This window comes from Tenrec ecaudatus, chromosome 7 (assembly GCF_050624435.1).
Source record: "Tenrec ecaudatus isolate mTenEca1 chromosome 7, mTenEca1.hap1, whole genome shotgun sequence".
Classification (NCBI taxonomy): Eukaryota; Metazoa; Chordata; class Mammalia; order Afrosoricida; family Tenrecidae; genus Tenrec; species Tenrec ecaudatus.
The window spans coordinates 149,836,880-149,858,093 of NC_134536.1; the positions used below are offsets into that span (position 1 = coordinate 149,836,880).

General features: G+C 44.7%; 1 protein-coding gene across 1 annotated transcript in view; it reads right to left on the reverse strand.

Annotated features, from left to right (window-relative positions):
- LY86 (lymphocyte antigen 86) overlaps positions 1–19,194 on the reverse strand; it is a 61,069-nt gene extending 41,875 nt beyond the window's left edge. Inside the window, exon 1 of the mRNA XM_075553818.1 lies at positions 19,074–19,194. Coding sequence (XP_075409933.1) covers positions 19,074–19,194 — 121 coding nt within the window. The remainder of the gene's footprint in view (positions 1–19,073) is intronic.
- Positions 19,195–21,214: the final 2,020 nt, after the last annotated feature.

The window sequence follows — 21,214 nt, forward strand, 5'->3', positions numbered from 1 at the left end:
GGCTGAAACTTCTGAAACGCAGGGAAAGAAAAGCCCTGGTCTGGGAACCCTTTCTGTATTTGTTAAACATCTTCTTGTGGTGAAAACATACATAACAAAATACACACTCTTTCAGCCATTTCTACATGTACATTTCAAGTCTCTCAAAACAAGAACCCCACCCATGTCTATGGAAACCATTCTGCGTCAGAGGGACCCTAGGTGGCGCCGAAAGACCCCGGGTGGTACATTGGTTAACTGGTCAGCTTATGAAAGAAAGGTCAGCCATTGAAGCCTACCAATCTGCTTCCATAAATCCTATACCCTGACGAACCCTGGGGGGCAGTTCTACTCCACCCTACAGGCAGCTAGGAGTCAGAATTGACGTGAAAACAGCAGGCTTGCATTGGAGTTAAGGGCAACAAAGACTTGTGCTCAACCGTCAGCCTAAAGTTTGCTGGTTAGAGCTCACTCGAATGGGACTGCAGAAGAGGAGGCCTGGAAATCTGCTTCTGTGAATATAGCTAAGAAATCCCAGGGGGAAATGAAAATGCCACAATGAGTCAACATTGACTCGATAGCAAGTAATAACAATGCGTTAACATTGATTATATTCTCCACGTTGTACAACCATGCTTACTACCCCTTTCTCCAAAATCACTCCGAGCCTATCGCATCAACTCAATGCCCCCTAACCAAAGCTCACCCTTCTTCTCCGCATCCTTCCCTGCTAATGGGAACTTTTTCTTTTGACACAAACCCAAATCAAAACAAAACCCAATGCCATCCAGGCACTTCTAACTCACAGCATCCCAAATAGGTTTCCCAAGGCTCAAAAGTTTTACAGGAACAAACAGCCTCATCTTTTTCTCAAAGAGCAGCTGGCAGGTTTGAACTACTGACCCTGTGGGCTCCTATCGGAGAAGTGGGTAACAATAACAGATGCTTACAGCAGTTTGTTATTGTAAACCATCGTAAGCACTCTAAGTATCCATCGCATGGAAAATAGATACTATGTTAGGGTTTACCCATAATGCTGTGCTGTATAACAACAGAAATGAATGAGCTAAAGCAAGCTAGCCATCTTCTGGAAAAAATGTATGGAACAGACCTCAAAGTAAATTGTTGCCAAACACCACCCCAATATCCTGATAAGCATTTTTCATGGCTGTGATTTTCATGATGCTTCAACACATGGAATTTGGTTTAAGAGAAATATTTAAGCCAAACAAACAGCTATAAAGAACAAAATAATTATAAGTGACAGAAAGCAACTAGTAGAAGATGATATGCTCGGTAGGAGAAAGATGAGGCTCTCTGCTCCCGTAATGATAGTCTGTCGTCATGTGTATAGATTATAATGGCATCCACTCTTCTCTGGAAGAGTGTTTAGGTTGCTTGTAATAAATCACCGTGAACATCTGTTATCTCTGGCTCCTGTGCATGTGTGAGAATGTCTGGGATCTTTCACTAGAAGTGCTAATATTACTGGGTCAGAGGCATGCTTACCCTGCATTTGACCAGATATTGTCCCATTTCTCTCCCAGGAGGATGTTCACACACTTGCTAGCTGTGCTGCCTCTATTGCTGCTTTACCATATGGTACTGCAGACTGAAATGTTGCCCATCTGATGGCAGTGAGAATGCATCTTACCCCGTTTTGTTTAATTTGCATCTCTAATCAAATAACGCTTCTTCCTGTATGTTTATTGACCGCACAACATTTCTTCTTCTGTAAACTGCTTGTTTATATCTTTGGCCTATTAAAAAACTCGGGATCGCATATACTCAAGTGTAAGTACATTTTTTATGCTGAAAAAGCCCCACAGTTTTTGTGGTAAAATTTGATACCTTAGCTTATACTCGAGTATATACGGTATTTATCTTTTTCTCACATGGTTTTTAAGGTTGCATATTTTGCTAGACAAAATATTTAGCCACTGTAAGTACCTTTGAATCTATCTATCACTTATTTATTATTTTGATAAACAAAGGCATTTAATGTCATAAAATGTATCATCCTTTGGTGTGATTTTTGTGTCCTGTTTACAAACCCTTCTCTATTTCAAGGGCTTGAAGATATTGTCTTATAATTTCTCCAAAGAATATTGTTAATATAATCTAATGTTAAGTGCTTCTTTTCACAGGAGGGGAGACAAAGTCATTCCATTTCCTTCTTTCTTCTGTCCCAGCACAGTTGGGCTCCACTCACCCACAATGCTGTCGGTGTCCCTAGATGGGAGTTTAACTTTGGGTTTATTTTGTTTCATCCATCTATTTGTGTCTTTCTGTGTCAATAGCCTCTCAATGATCCTGATGAAGATTGATGTTTGCTGGCACTTTTCCTCTTCTTTACAAGTACTTTAGGGATGCTTGGGCCTTTGCTCATCTCTCTGTGAGCTTTGGAGTCAGTTCAAGTTCAAAAACGAAATATAAGAATAAAGAGGGCAACATGAAATCCACTTTTCTCATTATTTTTCCACAAAGACACTGGACTTTTGGACCCCTCTCCTACATGTGTAAGATCTAGACAGAGAAATGCAGTTTTTGGAAAAAAGGTAACCGTGGCGTCCTTTGTCTTGCGTGTTCTTGCGTGGATTTCTGAAAATGCGAAGGCCCTGTTCCCGAGAAAGACAGCACTGCTGAGCTCTTGGCTCTCGTCAGGAGCCCATGCTCCCGATTTTGGTGACTGAGTCTAGGACCTCTAACACAATTTTTAGGAAACTTGATACATTTTTGCAAGCCTGCGCTTTCCATTCAACCACTGATTCAAATAGATCATAAACCACTGGCAATTTACTACTCAGATTTCTTTTTATAAAAAAAGAACATATACCCACTTCACTATACACCAAATTTTTCTTTAGTCAAAACCAAAGCCACATGTGAGGTAGAAAAGCAATCTTTCTCCTCTCTTCAGAGCCCTGGTGGTGTAGTGGATTATGAATTGGGTTAATAACTGCAAAGTCAGCAGTTTGAAACCACAAGTCAGTTGCTCCTCAGGAGAAATAAAAAGGCTTTAAAAAAAATCTCTAGGAGGCAAAGGACATTTATAAAGGTCTAAATAAAGGCATGTACATATGTAAATATATTTATATAGGATGGTGGGGAAATACATCTATGTGCATACATTTATAGGTTTAGTACTAAGGCAGTAGATGGACATTGGACCTCCACTCATGTATTTACTCAATGAAAGAACACTTTGTTCTATTAAATTGGCAACCCATGATGCTCACCTTCCTGACACGATCGCTGAAGACAAATGTGTGCATAAGCAAATGCGGTGAAGAAAGCTGATAGTGCCCGGCTATCAAAAGATATAGCGTCTGAGGTTTTAAAGTCTTGAAGGTAAACAAGCGGCCATCTAGCTCAGAAGCAACAAAGCCCACATGGAAGAAGCACACTACCCTGTGTGACCACTAGGTGTTGAAGGGATCAGCTATCAGGCATCAAAGGACAAAAAAATCATAGCATTGTAAATGAGGGGGAGTGCAGAGTGGAGACCCAAAGCCCATCTGTAGGAAACTAGATACCCTCTTACAGAAGGGTCATGGGGAGGAGACAAGTCAGTCAGGGTGCAGTGTAGCAATGATGGAAAATACAACTTTCCTCTAGTTCTCAAATGCTTCCTCCCCCCCCCCCCACTATCATGATACCAATTCTACCTTACAAATCTGGGTAGGCCAGAGGATGTACAAAGGTACAGATAGAAACGGAAACACATGGAATCCAGGACAGATCATTCTTTCATGACCAGTCATGAGAGTGGTGATACCTGGAGGGTGGTGGCAAGGTGAGGTAGAAAGGGGGAACCGATTACAAGGATCTACATCAACCTCCTCCCAGTAGGATGGACAACAGAAAAGTGGGTGAAGGGAGATGTCGCACCGTGTAAGATGTGACAAAATAATAATAATTTATAAATTATCAAGGGTTCATGAGGGAAGGGAAGGGGGAACAGGGAAGGAGGGGGAAAACGAGGAGTTGATACCAAGGGCTCAAGTAGAAAGCAAATGTTTTGAGAATGATGATGGCAACCAATGTACAAATGTGCGTGACACAATGGATGGATGTATGGATTGTGATAAGAATTGTATGAGCCCCCAATAAAATTATTTTCTAAAAAATAAAGACTACAACAGTCTTTCCCCTAGAGTGTAAATTATTAAATAAATTGTTCTTTCCACCCCCCAAAAAATCTATAGCTTAAAAACTCAAAGAGTTCATTATACTCTATGATACAGGGTCGCTATGGATCGGAGTCAACTCCATGGCAGTGGTTATTTGAGTACTCTCTTCATTCTCCTTTGCTATTAAACAGCTCCGTTTAGGCTAGACTGAATTTAGAGTCTCTGGTTACAGGCACTGCCCTCTTGGAATACTCTTTATCAATGTCCCCAGACCCAACAGATCAGGTAAGCGCATCATTGACATGGCAGCTGATGTCTCCAGGTTCCAGATGAAAACCAGGTGCAGACTGCTGACCTGTGCACCTCACTAGCCTACTCTGCAAGGTGGTAAGCTTTTAGCCCAAGTCACCTGTGCCATATTTGACCAGTTCGAATCTGCTCTGGTTATTTTCCTGAAAGATATTGTGAGGACCCTTAATGAAGCTTCTATCCTATAAGCAAATAGCTCTTATTGTAAACAACAAGCTCCTCTTTTCATTGCTCTATGAAGAGATGTCATTTCCATGTAAAGTCTGAAAAACATAATTTTACTCATGTGTGGATCTTCTCCGTGCTTTAAATGAGCACCCATTGATGTCTGAAATGCACGATGGCTCTTGCCTTATTGGGGCTTGGAAGAGAAGGGAAAGGGGAAGACTGCACAGGAAGAGGATGCTTTCATTTTGGGGATGTGAGTGTGAGGGACAGGCCCAGATCTGAGTTTGGGTGGTACCTTTAAGCTGAAGTGGAATCAAGTACACATCGTGGTATTTATGCTTGAGGGTGGAAGCAGAGTTTGTGGAAAGGTTCTTTTGGGTTCTGCCACTGCCTAGTTCTGGGGCTGTGGGTAGGAAACATGGCCTCTTGCTCTCAGAGTTTTCCCTTCTGAATGAGAAGGGGCTTGCACGAGAGTCCTGCAGTTCTGATTAGCTCAGGTATTTCCAAATTCTGCAAAGGGTCCTTGGTCTGCCCTGAACCTGTGGGCAGGACTGGCCCCAGAACTGACCCCTCACTAGCATGCCAGTCATTTGAAAACCCAAGTTCATCTTATTACTTTGGGAGCTAATTAGCACCCATCAATATGCATATAGGAGTCTTGATGGCACCGCGGGTTAAGCCTTGGACAGCTAACCAAAAGGAAGTTGGCAGTTCTACCTTACCAGCCACTCCACGGGAGAACATTGACACAGTCAGTCTGCCCTCACGAAGCCACATAGCCTTAGAATTCCTGGGCAGCCCCTCTGCTCTCTGCTAAAGGGGCACTTTGAGTCAGATTCGACTCAACGGAAGTGGGTGGATTTTAAACTAATGATGGGGAAATGGACTTTCATAAGGAACCACAAGACCGACCGTCAAAAACCGTCATCAACTGTTGGACACCACAAGGATGTCGCCAAAGGGCTGCTCGGAGGACCTCGCCCCGTGTGGACGCCTTCCCTGTCTTCCATCTGAGGGTGTACCACCATAGTGAAGCACAACGGAAACCATCAAGGATCCCACAACGGCAGTGGCCACTGGATTGTGAGCAGATGCAAAGCCTCTTCTCGAGTGACATGCTGTGCTCATCACGTTGGCGGAGAGGGCAGAGTATGAGCAAGAGGAGCTCGCTCAGGAGTTTCCTCTCTTTTGCTCTTGGGTGAGACGCATTAATGATGCTAGACAGTTGCCATCTGAAGCTCTTTAAGACCTCATCTCTCATGGTTCTCTTTTTAGAAATCACTTCTTGGGGCATGTCTGGTTTGATTCAGGGTTGAAAAGGAGAGAAGGAAATTGGGTCATGTCTCAAGCACTAAGTGCACAGGAAGTCTCAATTTTAGTTATTTGGAGAGCTAGTATTTCCACCCACAGAGATAGACCAGGGAGGATTTTTATATATTTATCCTTCTAAGGAGGTAGGGTAGGTTCAAGGTGCTGTGACCAAGCCAGATATCCCTGGATAAACTAAAACAGAAGGACTGATCAGTGCTAGACAGAAAGCTAGGTAGAAAGTCAAACAACAGTTAAATTAGCACCAGCAATCGCACAGAATAAACAAGTAAAACAATAGCTAAGTGCCAGATTCCAAAATGAATTAGCTTAATGTCACAAACACAGGCCTTACCTATGCAGACAAACCCATCATCCTCTGGGAGATGATCTTTCTAATGATATGTTGTCATTAGAAAGGCAGGTATAAATTTCTAGCAACGCTTACCAAATCCAACCCAATGCCATCGAGTCAATTCCAACACATAGTGACCATATAGGGTAGAGAAGAACTGCTCCCTGGGATTTCCAAGGCTGTAACCCTTTATGGGACGAGAAAGTCTCATCTTTTCCCCAAGGACCAGCTGGTGATTTCAATCTGTTGAAGTTATGGGTTGCAGCCCAAATGCCACCTAATCTTCTTGACAATGCTTAACAGATAAGGGCAATGCACAACAGTGGTAGAACAATAGGCTACATGATAATAATCAAGCAAAATTTGAACACCATAGAGTGTGAAGAAAAAATACCAGGCTACAAGGATTCATACCTTACCCTATGTACAAAAATTATTTCAAGATGAATCAAAGACCTAAATATAAATCCCAGAGCTATAAAGATCAGCAGTGAGGAAATAGGGACAAATTTAAAGGCTCCATTGCAGGGCATAAACATACTATCAAATATAACAAAGGAAAAACTCCCAGAAGGTCAAATCGATCACTAGAACCTACTGAAAATAGGACACTCAGATGCATCAAAAAGTAATCAAAAGAGTAAGAAAGAGTCCACAATCTGCAGGGGCGGGGAGGGGAATAATCTTTAGTAATAAACAACAGACAAAAGACTAATCTCTAAAATCTATAGAATACTGCAATATCTCAATGAGAATAAAAACTAATAATTCAATTAAAAAGTGGGCTAACAGCATAAACAACTTGCTCACCAAAAATTACATTCAAATGGCTATTAAGTACATGAAAAATGCTCACAGTCACTAACCATCTGAGAGATGCAAATCAAAACAGCAATGAGATACTATTACACCCCATTATAGCTGTTTTTTTAAAGAGTGTGGTAGTCACATAATCTGGCGTCAACTTGAGACTCTAAGAGTGAATGAGGTGGAGTGTAGCCTGTCAGTCAGGTTGCAGCTTGATGAGCTCATTTGGAGATAAATAGTTCCCTAGAGACCAGTTACATCCTCTTTCTGTGTCGTCTTTCTGCTGACAAGACACATGGAGCTATGCTGAGGGAACCAGAGCCCTGAAGCTGGAGGAGCCACATGGAGACCCACACCAGTGCTGAGATACTTCCACCACCACTGGATCCACAAGACTTTCCTCCCACTGGCCTGTAATCTTCCTGCATCTGGTGTCATTGCATGTGTTGCATCAGTCTGAAGAGGAATTTATAGACTGGTATCGGACATATGGACTAATATCAGACTTATGGACTTGATCTGGCCTAGGGTGGGATGTTTTCATAATACACAATTACTCAATATAAAGCTCTTTCTTATACACCTATGAATGTCTAATAGTTTGTTTCTCTAGTCTACCCAGACTAACTCAAAGAGAGAAACCAGCAAATGTAGCAGAGGGTATAAAGAGATTAGAACTCTCATACACATTTTCAACAAACATTGTTGAAAGCCATATGGTGCTATCTGACACAGCATGGAATGGAAATCCTATACAGTCCAGTAATCCTTCTGGTGGGTGTCTATCCCAATGAAGTAAGAGACACACACAGACAGATGTACGCAGTTCCTTACTCATAGCAGCAATGGGCAAAAGAGTAAGAAGTTAGAAACAACCTCAAACCCAGCTGTTGACTGACTAAAGAAACTTTAATACATACACACAACGGAATACGATAGATTATTAAAAACATTGATGAAACTGCGAGGACCTCACAATATAGATGGAACTGGAGAACATTATGTTGACTGAAGTCAGTCAATCAAAAAAGGATGAATACTGTGTAAGGCCATTACTCTAAAGACAAAGAAGACAGAGACAGGCATTTACTCTCGGGCCATGTAATCCGGCCTCCCAAGCAATGTGGTGGTTTGTCTGTCTAATGCCTACCATCCATTCATCACTGTCTTATTTGGTCATCTTAAAAATCACTTCTTCAGAGGAGAGCTCATCTCAACAAGGATCAGTTTTTTTATTTAAGGGGTAGGACCAAATAGATCTTGTCATATAGAATTGCTTCTGGTCACTTCAAATCTTTTTTAAAAAATTAATAAATTATTTTATTGGGAGCGCTTATAGCTCTTATAACAATCCATATATCAATGATGTCAAGCACATTTGTGCATATGCTGCCATCATCATTTCGAAAACATTTTCCTTCTACTTGAGCCCTTGATATCAGCTCCTCATTTTGCCTCTCCTTCCCCCACCCGCCCACCTTCGCGAATCCTTGATGATTTATAAATTATTTTTATTTTCATATTTCACATCATCTGCTGTCTCCCTTCACTCATGTTTCTGTTGTTTGTCCCCCTGGGTGGGGGGCAGTGGGGGTGTTGTACATAGATCATTGCAATTGGTTCCCCCTTTCTCTCCCTTCTCCCTCCACCTTTCCCCTACTCTCATGGTTTCACTACTGTTATTCTTGGTCCTGAGGGATTCATCTGTCCTGGATTCCCTGTATTTCCAGTTCTTATCTGTACCAGTGTACATGCTCTGGTCTAGGCAGATTTGTAAGGTAGAACTGGGGTCGTGATAGTGGAGGGGAGGAAACATTAAAGAACTAGACTCTAGTTCTTTCACAGGGGTGGCCCGATGCATAACAGTAGCAAAATTAGTTATGAAGTAGCAATGAAAATTATTTTATGGTTGGGGGGTCACCACAACATGAGGAACTGTATTAAAGGGTCACGGCATTAGGAAGATTGAGAACCACTGAACTAGAGGAATGCTGTGTGTTTCATCGGTATTGTATTGCACCCTGGCTGGCTTGTTCCCCCCTTGCGGTCACTTCAAATTAATAGATGCATCTATAATGATGATCAGTGAATTTCAGTGGGAATCCATGACCAGAGGAAATCTGCCTCTGAGAATGTGATTTCGCTTTTGTTAGTGGATAAACCCATTTCCCCCAAGGGAAAGTGCTTAACATGACTTATTCAGACTCCCAGTGTTAGAAGCCACTCACCATTATCTTGTTAATCACGCACCTTTGACAGTTTCTTTTCTTCTTTCAATGACCCTGGTTCCATGCTACCCTTCACCTGAATTTCAGATTTTGTCTATTTGAGGTGCATCACATTCCTGGTAGACCATATCTGATTTATATGATTTGGCAACCCCACTAAAGGACCCAGACTTCACCTCAAACAGATCTGCTGCAGATGGAAGGAAACGAAATATTCCTGTAGAGTTAAAGCTGAAGCACCCACACTGAGAAGAAATGGCAGCTGCTAGCCCAAGAAATGGAAGTCAGTGGATTTTGTTCAAATCTCTCGCTTTTGAGGTTGCCCAATAATTGGTGAATTTAAAACTACCATCTGCTTGCTATTTACATACTTTCTTTTCCTTTTGTAACCTGTCTTAATCTTACAGACATGTTTTTGGTCCTAGTGAATGAGCATTATTGAGAAGTTTGCCTGTGTCTAACTCTGATTACTTTCTTGAGCAGTGTTCGGTACTTAAAATTTTAACCTGTATAAGTGAGCATCCCATGTATTTTAATCTAAAAGACCTTCCTATATACACGTATATTTCCATTTTTCAATAGTACTTTAAAATCTCTACCCTTGCTAAATTAATGATGCTATTTTAGAATTGCCAGATGTATCATGAAGGTTACTTAAATTATTTGTCAACAAGCTGGTAATGTTGCCTCTAAAGTATACCAGGGATATATTTAAACTCTAGATATATGAGTGGATTGTGTACTCACACTTTATCTTGAAGCCTAATCTAAGAAGAATTGGTGTTTATGATGTAACTTGCTCAATACTTGCCCATAAGAAGTAATCACTGAAAATATGAGTGCTATCACAAAGTATGGTGCAGAAGTCAGATGGTACCTGGTTCTCAGAAAGAATAGCATCTGGCAATCTGAAAGATTGATTATTTTTAAAACAAACAACCATCTAAACTAGGTGTCAGAGAAATCTACATACCACTGTGTGATCCAAGGATTCTAAATTATACAATCCAAGATCAGAGGAAGCAACTATAGGAGATCTTAAATTCTGAACACTCAGATTACAAAAGGCTATGATGACTGTGAAAACCCAATATCTATTTGTAAAGTCCCTGTGCAGATGAAGCCTCCATGGAACTCCCTTGGATCATTGACCAGCCATGTGAATAGTCCTGCCCTCAGTGTGCATTGGAGAGTGGGATACCACAGAGACAGGTAGGCTAAATTTTAACATATTATCATAGTCTTCCATTTTGAACCATTTTAAATTTGTTCTAGTTTTAATTATCTTCTCTTTTGGATTGAGGTTTTTCTGTGTTTTATTTTATTTTTTGTTGCTGTTGCTGTTTCTTGTATGATTTTCCTTGTATGAAATGCAGGATAAGTAACTCATAGAGCCATCAAATAGATTCATAACGGAAACTAATAATGAGTATCGGGATGAACAAAAATGTTCTCAAGTGACTGCGGTGATGATTGCACAGCTCTTTTAAATGTACCACTTAATTGTATGGTATATGCAATATCTGCTGATGTAACTTTTACAAATAAAGAGGGAGACTTTGGGAGTAAATTGCCAGGCCTTTTTTCCTAGTCTGTTTTAGTCTAGAAGCTCTGCTGAACCACCACGGGTGATCTTGCTAGTACTTGAAATACTAATGGTATCACTTCCAGCATCACTGCAAGACAAAAGGCATGACAAATTCACATAGGGGTGCTGCGTAAGCATATTTATAATTTAAGTACAACCCACGAAGAAATAAGAATACAGATAAGAAGTATTAGTCCAAAGATGATAGCGTAATAGACTCCAACCCATAATATCAATGTGTTGTCACAAGTTTAAGCAACATGGGAATAATTAAAGATGACTTGTTGCACTCTCTCTGCTTTTAATAGTTTCCCAGGCAGCTCAACCAGTTTGCACTTGCCTATTTACCTAAAGGTAGGAGGTTCAAACCCACCCAGAAGTGCCGTGAAAGAAAGGCCTGACAATCCTTTTCCAGGAAGGTTACTTTCAAGAAAACCATATCAAGCAGTTCTATTTTCTGTTACACATGGGGTCCCCGGAATTAGAATGGACTCAATGACAGTGGACAATTCTATGAACATTAGCTTTATGAAGTCTTGCTTTACTGGCTGTACAAGGAATAGGTTTAATGGAGTACAAGAATGCCAAGTTGAGCACCCAGAGACATCGTTTGCTTAGGAATGCCCTCAGCTGCGGGAAAGGGTCCCCGAGGTTGCCAGGCAAAGGGAGACCTTGTCGTTCTATTCTGGGTTCTTACTGGCATTGGCAGGAGTGCGCATATGGCCAGAGGATGGCCATCAAGCTTCAAAGAAGGGAGCTCACTGAGAACACACTCTAGGAATCAGACTAGAACTTGTGCAGGGACGGGCACCAGGATTTCTGGGCTGGAATGACTTTTCTTTTCCCTTCCAGCCACTGCGTTGGTTAAATTTACTTCTGTTCTGTTGGTTAAATTTACTTCTGAAGGCAGAGCGGTATTAGAGGGACAATTGGCTTGGAATTCCAACACTGGACACACAATGAGACTTTCTTGAAGCCCATACAAGGCTACCAGATGCTCAGCACACTGCCCCCCAACATCCAAAAGCAAAGCCACTGCCGTCAAGTCCGTTCTGATTCATAGTGACCCTGTGAGACAGAGTAGACCTGTCCCCGTGGCAGGCTGCTGGTGTCTTCAGCTCATTAAGTGGCTGGACTGCCAACCTTCTGTTTTGCAGCTGAGTACTTTACCCACCTTGCCGCCAAGGGCCTATCTCCCTGTTCAGACCTAGAGCAAGCCATGTGCTGCCCAGCGTTTTTGCCTTTAGAATCCCAGAACAAAGCTACTGGATCCTGCAATATGGCTTTACAAGGTTTCCCAGGAAAGGAACAAATGTAGGCCTGAGTGGACGGAGCGCTAGTCCTGGTAGGTGACCTGTCTCCCAGTGGAATCCAAATCCCCTGCCTCGTCACACAGAGCTCACTGCTGTGGACAGTGTGAAGGGTTTTCTGAGGCCATCCATCTTTACGAGGATTGGTATTTTCACCTTTCTCCTTCCCAACAGCTGACGGGTTTGATCGGCTGACATGACAACCCTGCCCTACCGTTCCAGCTTTGGGGCAGAACCCCTGCCTCCGATGTGTATTATCAGCACACTTATGGATGTAGTCTTCAGTATCGATGACGGCCCTGTCCCCAGGGTGCTTGCTGGCGGACCTGGATCTGCAGGGTGTTGCCAGGGGCTCCTGCAGTGAGAGCTGAGCTGCACCCGGCCGCTTCCATCTCTTCGTTCCTTGGCAGCTGGAGGCAGAACGCTGTTTGGCTCTGCTCCTTCACTCAGCCGCCTGCTGGTCTTTGAGCCTGAAGCCTTGCCCAGGGCAGCAGTTTCCTCCGCTGAACACAGCGGACTCAGACTCTTGCTATTATAGGGCCTATGTGACCAGCTCTCATTTTAAAAATAATTTTATTAGGGGCTCATACAACCCCTATCACAATCCATACACACATCAACTGTGTAAAGCACATTTGTACATTCATTGCCCTCACCATTCTCAAAACATTTGCTCTCCACTTAAGCCCCTGGCATCAGCTCCTCATTTTCTCAACTCCCTCCCCGTTCCCCCCTCCCTCGTGAACCCTTGATAATTTATAAATTATTATTTTGTCATACCTTGCACTGTCTGATGTCACCCTTCACCCACTTTTCGATTGTCCATCCCCCAGGGAGGAGGTTATGTAGATTCTTATAATTGGTTCCCTCTTTCCACCCTACCCTCCCTTCACCCTTGCGGTATCGTCACTCTCACCACTGGTCCTGAAGGGATCATCTGTCCTGGATTCCGTGTTTCCAGTTCCTATCTGTATCAGTGTACATCCTCTGGTCTAGCCAGATTTGTAAGGTAGAATTGGGATCATGATAGTGGGTGGGGAGGAAGCATTTAGGAACAAGAGGAAAGTTGTATGTTTCATTGGTGCTATAATGCACCCTGATTAGCTCATCTCCTCCCTGCAACCCTTCCACAGGGGATGTCCAATTGCCTACAGATGGACCTTGGGTCTCCACCCTGCACTCCTCCTCATTCACAATGATATGATTTTTTTGTTCTGATGATGTATGATACCTGATCCCTTTGATACCACGTGATCTCGCAGATTCGGCGCTTCTTCCATGTGGGCTTTGTTGCTTCTGAGCTAGATGGCCACTTGTTTACCTTCAAGCCTTTAAGACTCCAGATGCTATATCTTTTGATAGCCAGGCATCATCAGCTTTCTTCATTACATTTGCTTATGCACCAGCTTTTGTAATCTCTGCAAACCTAGCACTGAGCAGGAAGACAACACTCCCCCATGTGGACCCTTCTCCAGACTCCTCCCAGAACCAGAGCAAAGTTGCTCAATGTGATTTGTGTGAACTGGAAAGAAGTAGCACCTGGGAAGGTGCCTTGTCTTGCACTGAACCACAAACTGGCTTCTTTCCCTTCTTAGGTCCCTATCCACTAGCTTATTTAGCATCTTACTTTAAAAAGTGCTATGTAGAATCCATATTCCTGTGGAGGTTTCATTGTAAAATGGGAACAACCCACTGGAAACTGGTTTGATAGCATAGAACATGTCTAAGTGGCTGTTTCCTCCCTCCTTACCCACCTGCCCCTCGATCCTCCAGCTCCTGATCATCTTCATGTCCCATTTTTATCATCTACCCTCAGGGTTGACCTTCTAGTATATCTTGATCAGCTTCCAATTGTTAAGCTTTGTTTGTGCAGAAAAGTCCCCACTCTGATGCCAAACCCAAAACACAGATGCTGTGGAGTCGATTCTGACTCCTGGTGACCCCACGTGTGCAGAGTAGAACTATGCGCTAATGCATTTTTGTGACTGTGATCTTTTGAGATAAATCTCCAGACCTTTCTTGTGAGGTGCACCTTGGTGGAGTGAGGCCTTCCGTCTTTGCATTTGCTGAATGTTTAATGCTGACACCACGCAGGGACTCCACCCTGCTTAATCTCTTGAAACGGATTCTTTGTCTCTCATGCTAGTGGTTTCTTTTCATTTAGTGTACAGTATATTAATTTAGATCCCTGTGAATCTGGGTGGGGTGAGGGGGAGAAGTCAATGAGAAACTGCTTTCTGTGAAAGTATTGTTAAATAACAACATGACTGTGATTTGTGTGTGTGTATGTTGTTTCTTTTATGCTCCATTTACTACAGACTTACTAGGTTCTGAAGAAAGTAACGCTTCTTGGGAGCACATTATTACCAACACTTTTTCCATTTGTCATGTACCTAAGTCATTTGCAGCTGTCATGGATTTGGGGGACATTTTGCTTGCAGTATTTTACATTCTTAAGCCTGATTAATTGTCCTGCTTGATCAGCCCTGATCCATTATTTAGACTTTATAATTAAGGGACATTTTGGAGGTCAAAGGAAGTATCTGAAAAACCTGCTCAGGCCAATGGCCTCCATGGGAGGCAAGAGCAGGTGTGTAATGGGAGGTTTCACACTGAAAGCATGCAAGCCACTCAATGACCCCCTAAGCCCAGAAGCTCCGAAGGGATTTCTGATGATCTGTGATCTCCAAATACTGCTAGAGAGGGAGCCTTTGCACACACTGCTTCACCCCACTACCCCATGGAAGACACTTCTAACAGGAATGGGCAGTAAGGTTTCTCTATGAAATACATGTGTCCACTCATCAAGACGAAATCCAATGCTTTTGCTACTGATAAGAGAAAGCCAGGAAAGCCTACTGCCATCAGATCGATTCCAACTGACAGAAGCCTTTGGAACAGAGAGGAGCTGATCCGTTGTCCATCTGAGACAGTAATTCTTTCCAGGTGCAGACGGCCTCATCCCCCACCCCCAACCCCGCCCCGCCTACCGACCTTGTGGTTAGCAGCCCGTGCCTCCCCCAGCACCCACAGCGAGCGAGCTTGCAAACCCAAGCAGTTTTCACAAAAGGGGAACCTGCTACCCACGGCCATAGAAAAGAGGATATGGGTACTCCTATGGCTACTGCAAAGTCTGATGGGTACTTTGGAATGCGAGCATGTGGGAGGAAGTTGGTAGAGCAGCAGAAAGAACTTGGTCAGGCAAGAGGACAAAACAATCTTTCAATGAGGAGTCGCGTCTATCTCTTCTGCACCCACACTTTCCTGGTTTTGCTGCTCCATAGAATTCTGGGAGCTTTCCACCTGAGGATGACTGTTTGGAGCTGCCCCTGTCCCCATCCTATAGTTTTGGGATCCAATGATACAGATTTATCCAGATTAGAATTTCCAAGGACTAAAGTCGCCGGGATGGAGTCAGAACCCTGGGATTACTTCGTGCCTTGGCTCAGGATTATGACTTTCCTAAGAGATTCTTAGTAAACAAGAAAAGTGGAGATCCACACATCACCTACTACACGGGGTTGTGCGGAAGGGGTCCTGAGTTCATAGGAATGGAAGGACTTTACTCAGCTAGTGTGGCAATGTGATGCGCCAGCCCAGTGTGAACTCAAACTTGAAAACATCGCCCTCTCCCCAGCACCACGCAGCTGTTTGCTCACCTTGGGCTGACACTCCCACTACTCCGGATGGGACAGTCATTGTTCTCATTCCCTTAGTCCCAGTGCCTGGCTGATAATGCCTGGTTCTCCTGACATCCTCATCACTCGGTGCTTTGGGAGCTGCTTGAAAGGCTTTGTCAGGCTGGGCTGCTGGCTGAAGGGTGACAGGCATTCTCAAACTAAGGCCTGTGGGCCACATGTGGCCCGCTGAGGACATTTATCCAGCCCTTCGGGTTATTTTACCCCATTTGTTTTTTCACTTCAAAATAAGATATGTGCAGTGTGCATAGGAATTTGTTCATGATTTTTTTTTTTAGACGATAGTCCAACCCTCCAATAGGTCTCAGGGTCAGTGAACTGGCCCCGTTTAAAAAGTTTGAGGACCCCTAGTCTAGGAGATGCAGCCTTTCTGTGAGGATGGATTGAACGTCCTGGCCTGGTCTTTCATCTCCTGGCTGCCTTTTCTTCAAACACCTGGGTTCAATGGCTGGACTCAGGCCAGAGCTCTGCTCCCACAAACGTGCCAGGGTGATGGAATCAGTAACTTCAGCATCCAGCCATTTATTTTCTCTTATTTAATTTTTATCTTTTTCTGAGTATGTTTGTGAGCTTCCGTAGTTCTTTGTAAAGCAGTCAGTGAAAGTCAGACAGCGCCCTCTTTGTGGTAGGCTCCTGGTCAGTAGTTGGAGAGATCAACTCTCTGCTCCATTGGGACATCTTCAGACACTCCCCAGCTTCGAGAGGGGCCAGCCCGGCTGCTTAAACTGCACCTCCTCCCTACCCTCCTCCTCCATGCATCCAAAACATGTTATGTTCCACGTCTGCCTCCAAGGTACCGGCCTTCGCTGTATGGTGCCTCTCAGTGGCAGCCCTCTGCTCCTCATTAAAGGTGGGGTCTTTCTCCTCCCCCTAAGACTACCTTAGCTTCTCCCCATGCGGGCAGCCCACGTGGTTACTGCAGTTAACCACAGCTTGTTCTTTGGACTGAAATCCACCTATTGCATGTTTGTTAGCCCCATTGGGGCCATGACCATGGCACACTCAGTTTTGTTTCTTCAGTACTTGAGAAAAACGCAGTGCTGGTTTAAAGAAAAAAGTCATTGGGTCGATGCCAACTCATAGCAACTCCATAGGACAGAGTAGGACCTCCACTGGTTTTCCAAGGCTGTACCTCATCATACAAGCAGACTCACATCGTTCTCCCGTCGAGAAAGGCTTGAACCATTGCCATGCAGTGAATGACTCAATATGACTCTTCTCATCACAGTCTTTGTAATGCCCACCCCACGACTGGGTAGTCTTTGGAAAATCACCAAAGAATTAGACAGCTTTCTAGTAATGCAAGGAAGGTACATGGGATAGTTGTGGGGTGGGATCATGCATATAAGGTTTATGGTAAGATTGTTCAGGCTCATCCTCCTGCTAGGCTTAAAATGAACCACCCAGAGATGGAAAGGGGGGGGGAACCTCACTATCACCAAGAAGAAGAGTTGGGAGCAGAGCTTTTCCTTAGATCTAGTCCCCCTGCACTGGGAACCTTATGGATCCAAGAGACAGGGAGAGCACTAGAGACAGTGAGGAACAGCAGAAGTGGCAACCACAGAGATAGTAGCACCAGGAAAACAGCAGGAAACAGCATAGTGAGCTTTCCTGCCCATGGACTGAGAGAGCTGGACACTGTGGGGCAGGAGTTTTACTGCTGGAGTGGGGGCCTCCAGGCACTATTGGCAGGGCTTAAGCAAAACCAGCTTTGTCACACTCACCCGAGTAGGGCCGAGGTCTATGAGGTCCAGAGAGAAGCGAGCCTGTGCACACAGCCGAGAAAATACAGTCCTAACCAAAGAACTGTATCCCGAGTCATTTCTGATCCTCCACTGTAATCTGCTACTCCCTTAATAAATCCAACAACTATGATTGCGCATTGTCTGTGAGTTATCTGTGTCCATTGGAACACACTATTGAGTCCAGTAGAGGAGTCGAAAATACTGTGGGAGAGACCGCTGCTGTCAGGACTGGGGAAAAAATTGGAGGGCAGAGGCAGGTCTGACCCCCACATCTTAAGAATCACTCTTGGGCTGTTAATCCTGATTGTCCCTCCCACCCAGTAAAATGAAAGGAGGTCACACCCTGCTCTCATACCATTTTTGTAACTGCTGGTCTTCCGGTAGCAGCGAGTGCTCAGTCACTGGGTCACCAGTGCTCCTCCTGGCACTGATAGCAACCAACGGTTGCTGAGTTGACAAGGGAGCCGATTGCAGTTTAATGCAGAATTGTCTCCTCCCACACAGCAGAGCCAGGTTCAATTCCCAGCTAATGCACTTCGTGCTCAGTACCCTCTGTCAATGGAGCCTTGTGCATTGCTGTGATGTTGAACAGGTAAGAGCTGAGAGGAAGTTGGAATAGAAAGAATGGCTTGGCGATCTCTTTCTGAAGCTCGGGCACAACAATCTGCATCACAGAGATGGTGCAGGACCAAGGAACCCTGTGTTCTGATCAAGCAGCCTGGGCCGGGGGTTGCCAGGAGCGAAGGCCAACAAGACAGTCCCTCAGAACAATGATTGCTGCAGTTAAGGCTCTAGAAGTGTCTGCAGAAGAAAGGGACCAGGGTCGTCTCTTGTGGCACGAATGATCTTTACACACAACTTGAAACAAAGGGAAGTTAAAGGAAAAAGCCCAGGTGTCCCATGTGGGTTGCTACTTTGACCTTTGAGAGACATGCTGTCTTTACTTTGAACCTGGGAGAGGTCATGAGTAGATAATCTCCCCAGTCACTGGGAAGAGTGCTGTAAAAGAGCTCTGGGGGAGCTGCGGGGTTAACGTCAGCGCCTAACTGCAGGATCTGCAGTTTAAGCCCTACCAGCCTCTACTCAGGGGAAAGGTGTCCCTTTCTGCTCTTGGGAAGATTCCATCCTGGAAAGCCCAGACAGGGTCACTCTGAGCTGGGATCTCCTTGATGGCCGTGGCGGAGTGGCTGGGCTCAATGATGTTCATGGACTGTTCTCTGTGGATGCTTCTTTTCTTTTTCTGTGTTGATGCCTCTCTGGTCGCATTCTCTCCCACTTCCCACCCTTCCTCCCAAGGCTCTCAGTGGCCTGTGCAGTCCTGTTGCAGGGAGAAAACACTCACCCAGCACCCCCTACCCCCGCGCCCCTGCTGCTAAGCTTTTCAGCAGGCCCTGTGTGGAGCCTTAGTTCCCCATAAACACAAATGGATGCGTTAGAGGTCTTACCACAGCTCTGGTAGAGTACTTCCAAGCCGCCGTCCCTGCAGGCTGTGTGGGTGGGCCAGCCCTGGCCACCGCCGGGCCGAAGCAGAGCCCAGATCAGGAGGGTGGCCCTGAGACCTTCCATGGCAACGCAGAGAAAATAACAGGCCCAGTTAAAGCAGGCTTGTTCTTCCTTCCTTGCTCTGAAAGGGTGACTTGTTGGGTTTCACTTCTCATATTTTAAGCTCAGGGGAACCACAGTAAGAAGCAACAGGCAATTCACAGCAGCATTTGGCGCTGGTCTCCAGAGAAATGTTAGTGTCGAGTCTGTAGGGTGACGTTGGTCTGCGCTAGGCTGGCAGAGGCTGGCTGGCCCCCTTCACGGTGACAGAGGGAGACATGACCTGGCGCCCGGGCCCCAAAGCAGCCCTGCAGTGTACCTCAGGTGGAGCGGTAGTCAGATGAGACAAAGCACAGGCCAGTGTATTCTTTCCAGGGAGCAGCCCCTGTCTGTGTCTCTATAGATTCTGGCTTTGGACCTGGGTCTGGCCTGACAGTATTTAAAAATGTTGTTTAGGCTGAAAACAATATTTATCATCTGGAATCAGGTTTAGGTTTTGTGTGTGTGTGTGTGTGTGTGTGTGTGTGTGTGTGTGTGTGTGTGTGTGTGTGCTAGGCTGGGTTCTCCATTGTTTCTGATGCTAGGTGCCATAGCAACCCTGTGCACAACAGAACAGAACAGCGCCTGTTCCTGCACCATCCTCACCACCGTTGCTGTGTTGGAGTACATTGTTGCAGCCACAGGGTCAATCCACCTGGTCAAAGCCTTCGTTCTTTTCTTGACAAAGGCCCCTTGACTTGACCAAGCATGATGTCCTTCTTCAGGAACTGGTTTTTCTTGACAACAATTCTAAAGGTATGCCAGATGAAACCTTGTTATCCTTGCTTCTAAGTAGGAAGCATTCTGACTTCGCTTGAGAAGCCAACTCTGCGACACTTGTACGTGTTGCTTATAGAAAGAGATTTGCATCAAGAAATGAGTCGTGCACAGTTGTAGAAACCGCTCAGTCTGGTCTGGTCTGAGTCAGGCCTCTCCTAATATGTGGAAGCTGGTGGACAGGGAACAGGATGGTGAAGCAGAGACAGCAGGAAACACGGGCTGGTGGATACAGAAGTGTGAAGTGGGCTGAATGAACCATCAGCAGTCTGCCGATAGCTCCTGAGATCGGCAGTCAACACAATAGGAAATGGAGGAACCAGGAGCAAGATGTAGTTCTGGCAGAAGTTGAAGGGCCAAAGAGGATTCAACTCTGCTCAGTCTTTCTCTCATCTAAAAGTCTCGTGACACCACGGGGGTGTCATCAGGCTAGGGCCCAATTGAAAGGGTGAGCTCTGTCCCTACCCATGAATGTCTAGTTGACAGTCCCTAACCATCATAGATCACTCCTTGTCAACTTGTCCCTAATTCACCACACCAGTGATGCTTACATGTGTACATCCACAAAAATGTGTATCCAGAAATTGGTTCACACAGTTGTAGAACCAGGTCAATTCATCCTGGTTCAAATCCATGGATGAGATGCTAATCTGGAGGCTTTTCCCGACCCACATAGTGATAGGTTCTGGCAAACCAGGAAGCAGGGAGATGGACCCAGAAGCAGCAAGGTCACAGATAGATGCAGGCATGGTGAACATAATGTCAGTAGGTCATATGGCATTCTACTGGTAACTCTCAGAGCCAGCAACCAACATGGTGGCTTGTTGTCTCAAGTCCAAAGAACCAGAGGTTGATGAGACAAATACAGCATTCACACTGGCCAACAGAGGAGAGCCTTCCTACAGAGTCTGCTTGAATAAGAGTAGGCCACACCGGTGATGCTGGAAGGGTGGAGGGAGGGCGGGTTGGAAAGGGGGAACCGATTACAAGGATCTACATGTGACCTCCTCCCTGGGGAATGGACAACAGAAAACTGGGTGAAAGGAGACATCAGACCGGGCAAGATATGATCAAATAATAATTTATAAATTATCAAGGATTCATGAGGAAGGGGGAGTGGAGAGGGAGGGGAAAAATGAGGACCTGATGCCAGGGGCTTAAGTGGAGAGCATATGTTTTGAGAATGTTGAGGGCAATGAATGTACAAATGTGCTTGATACAATGGATG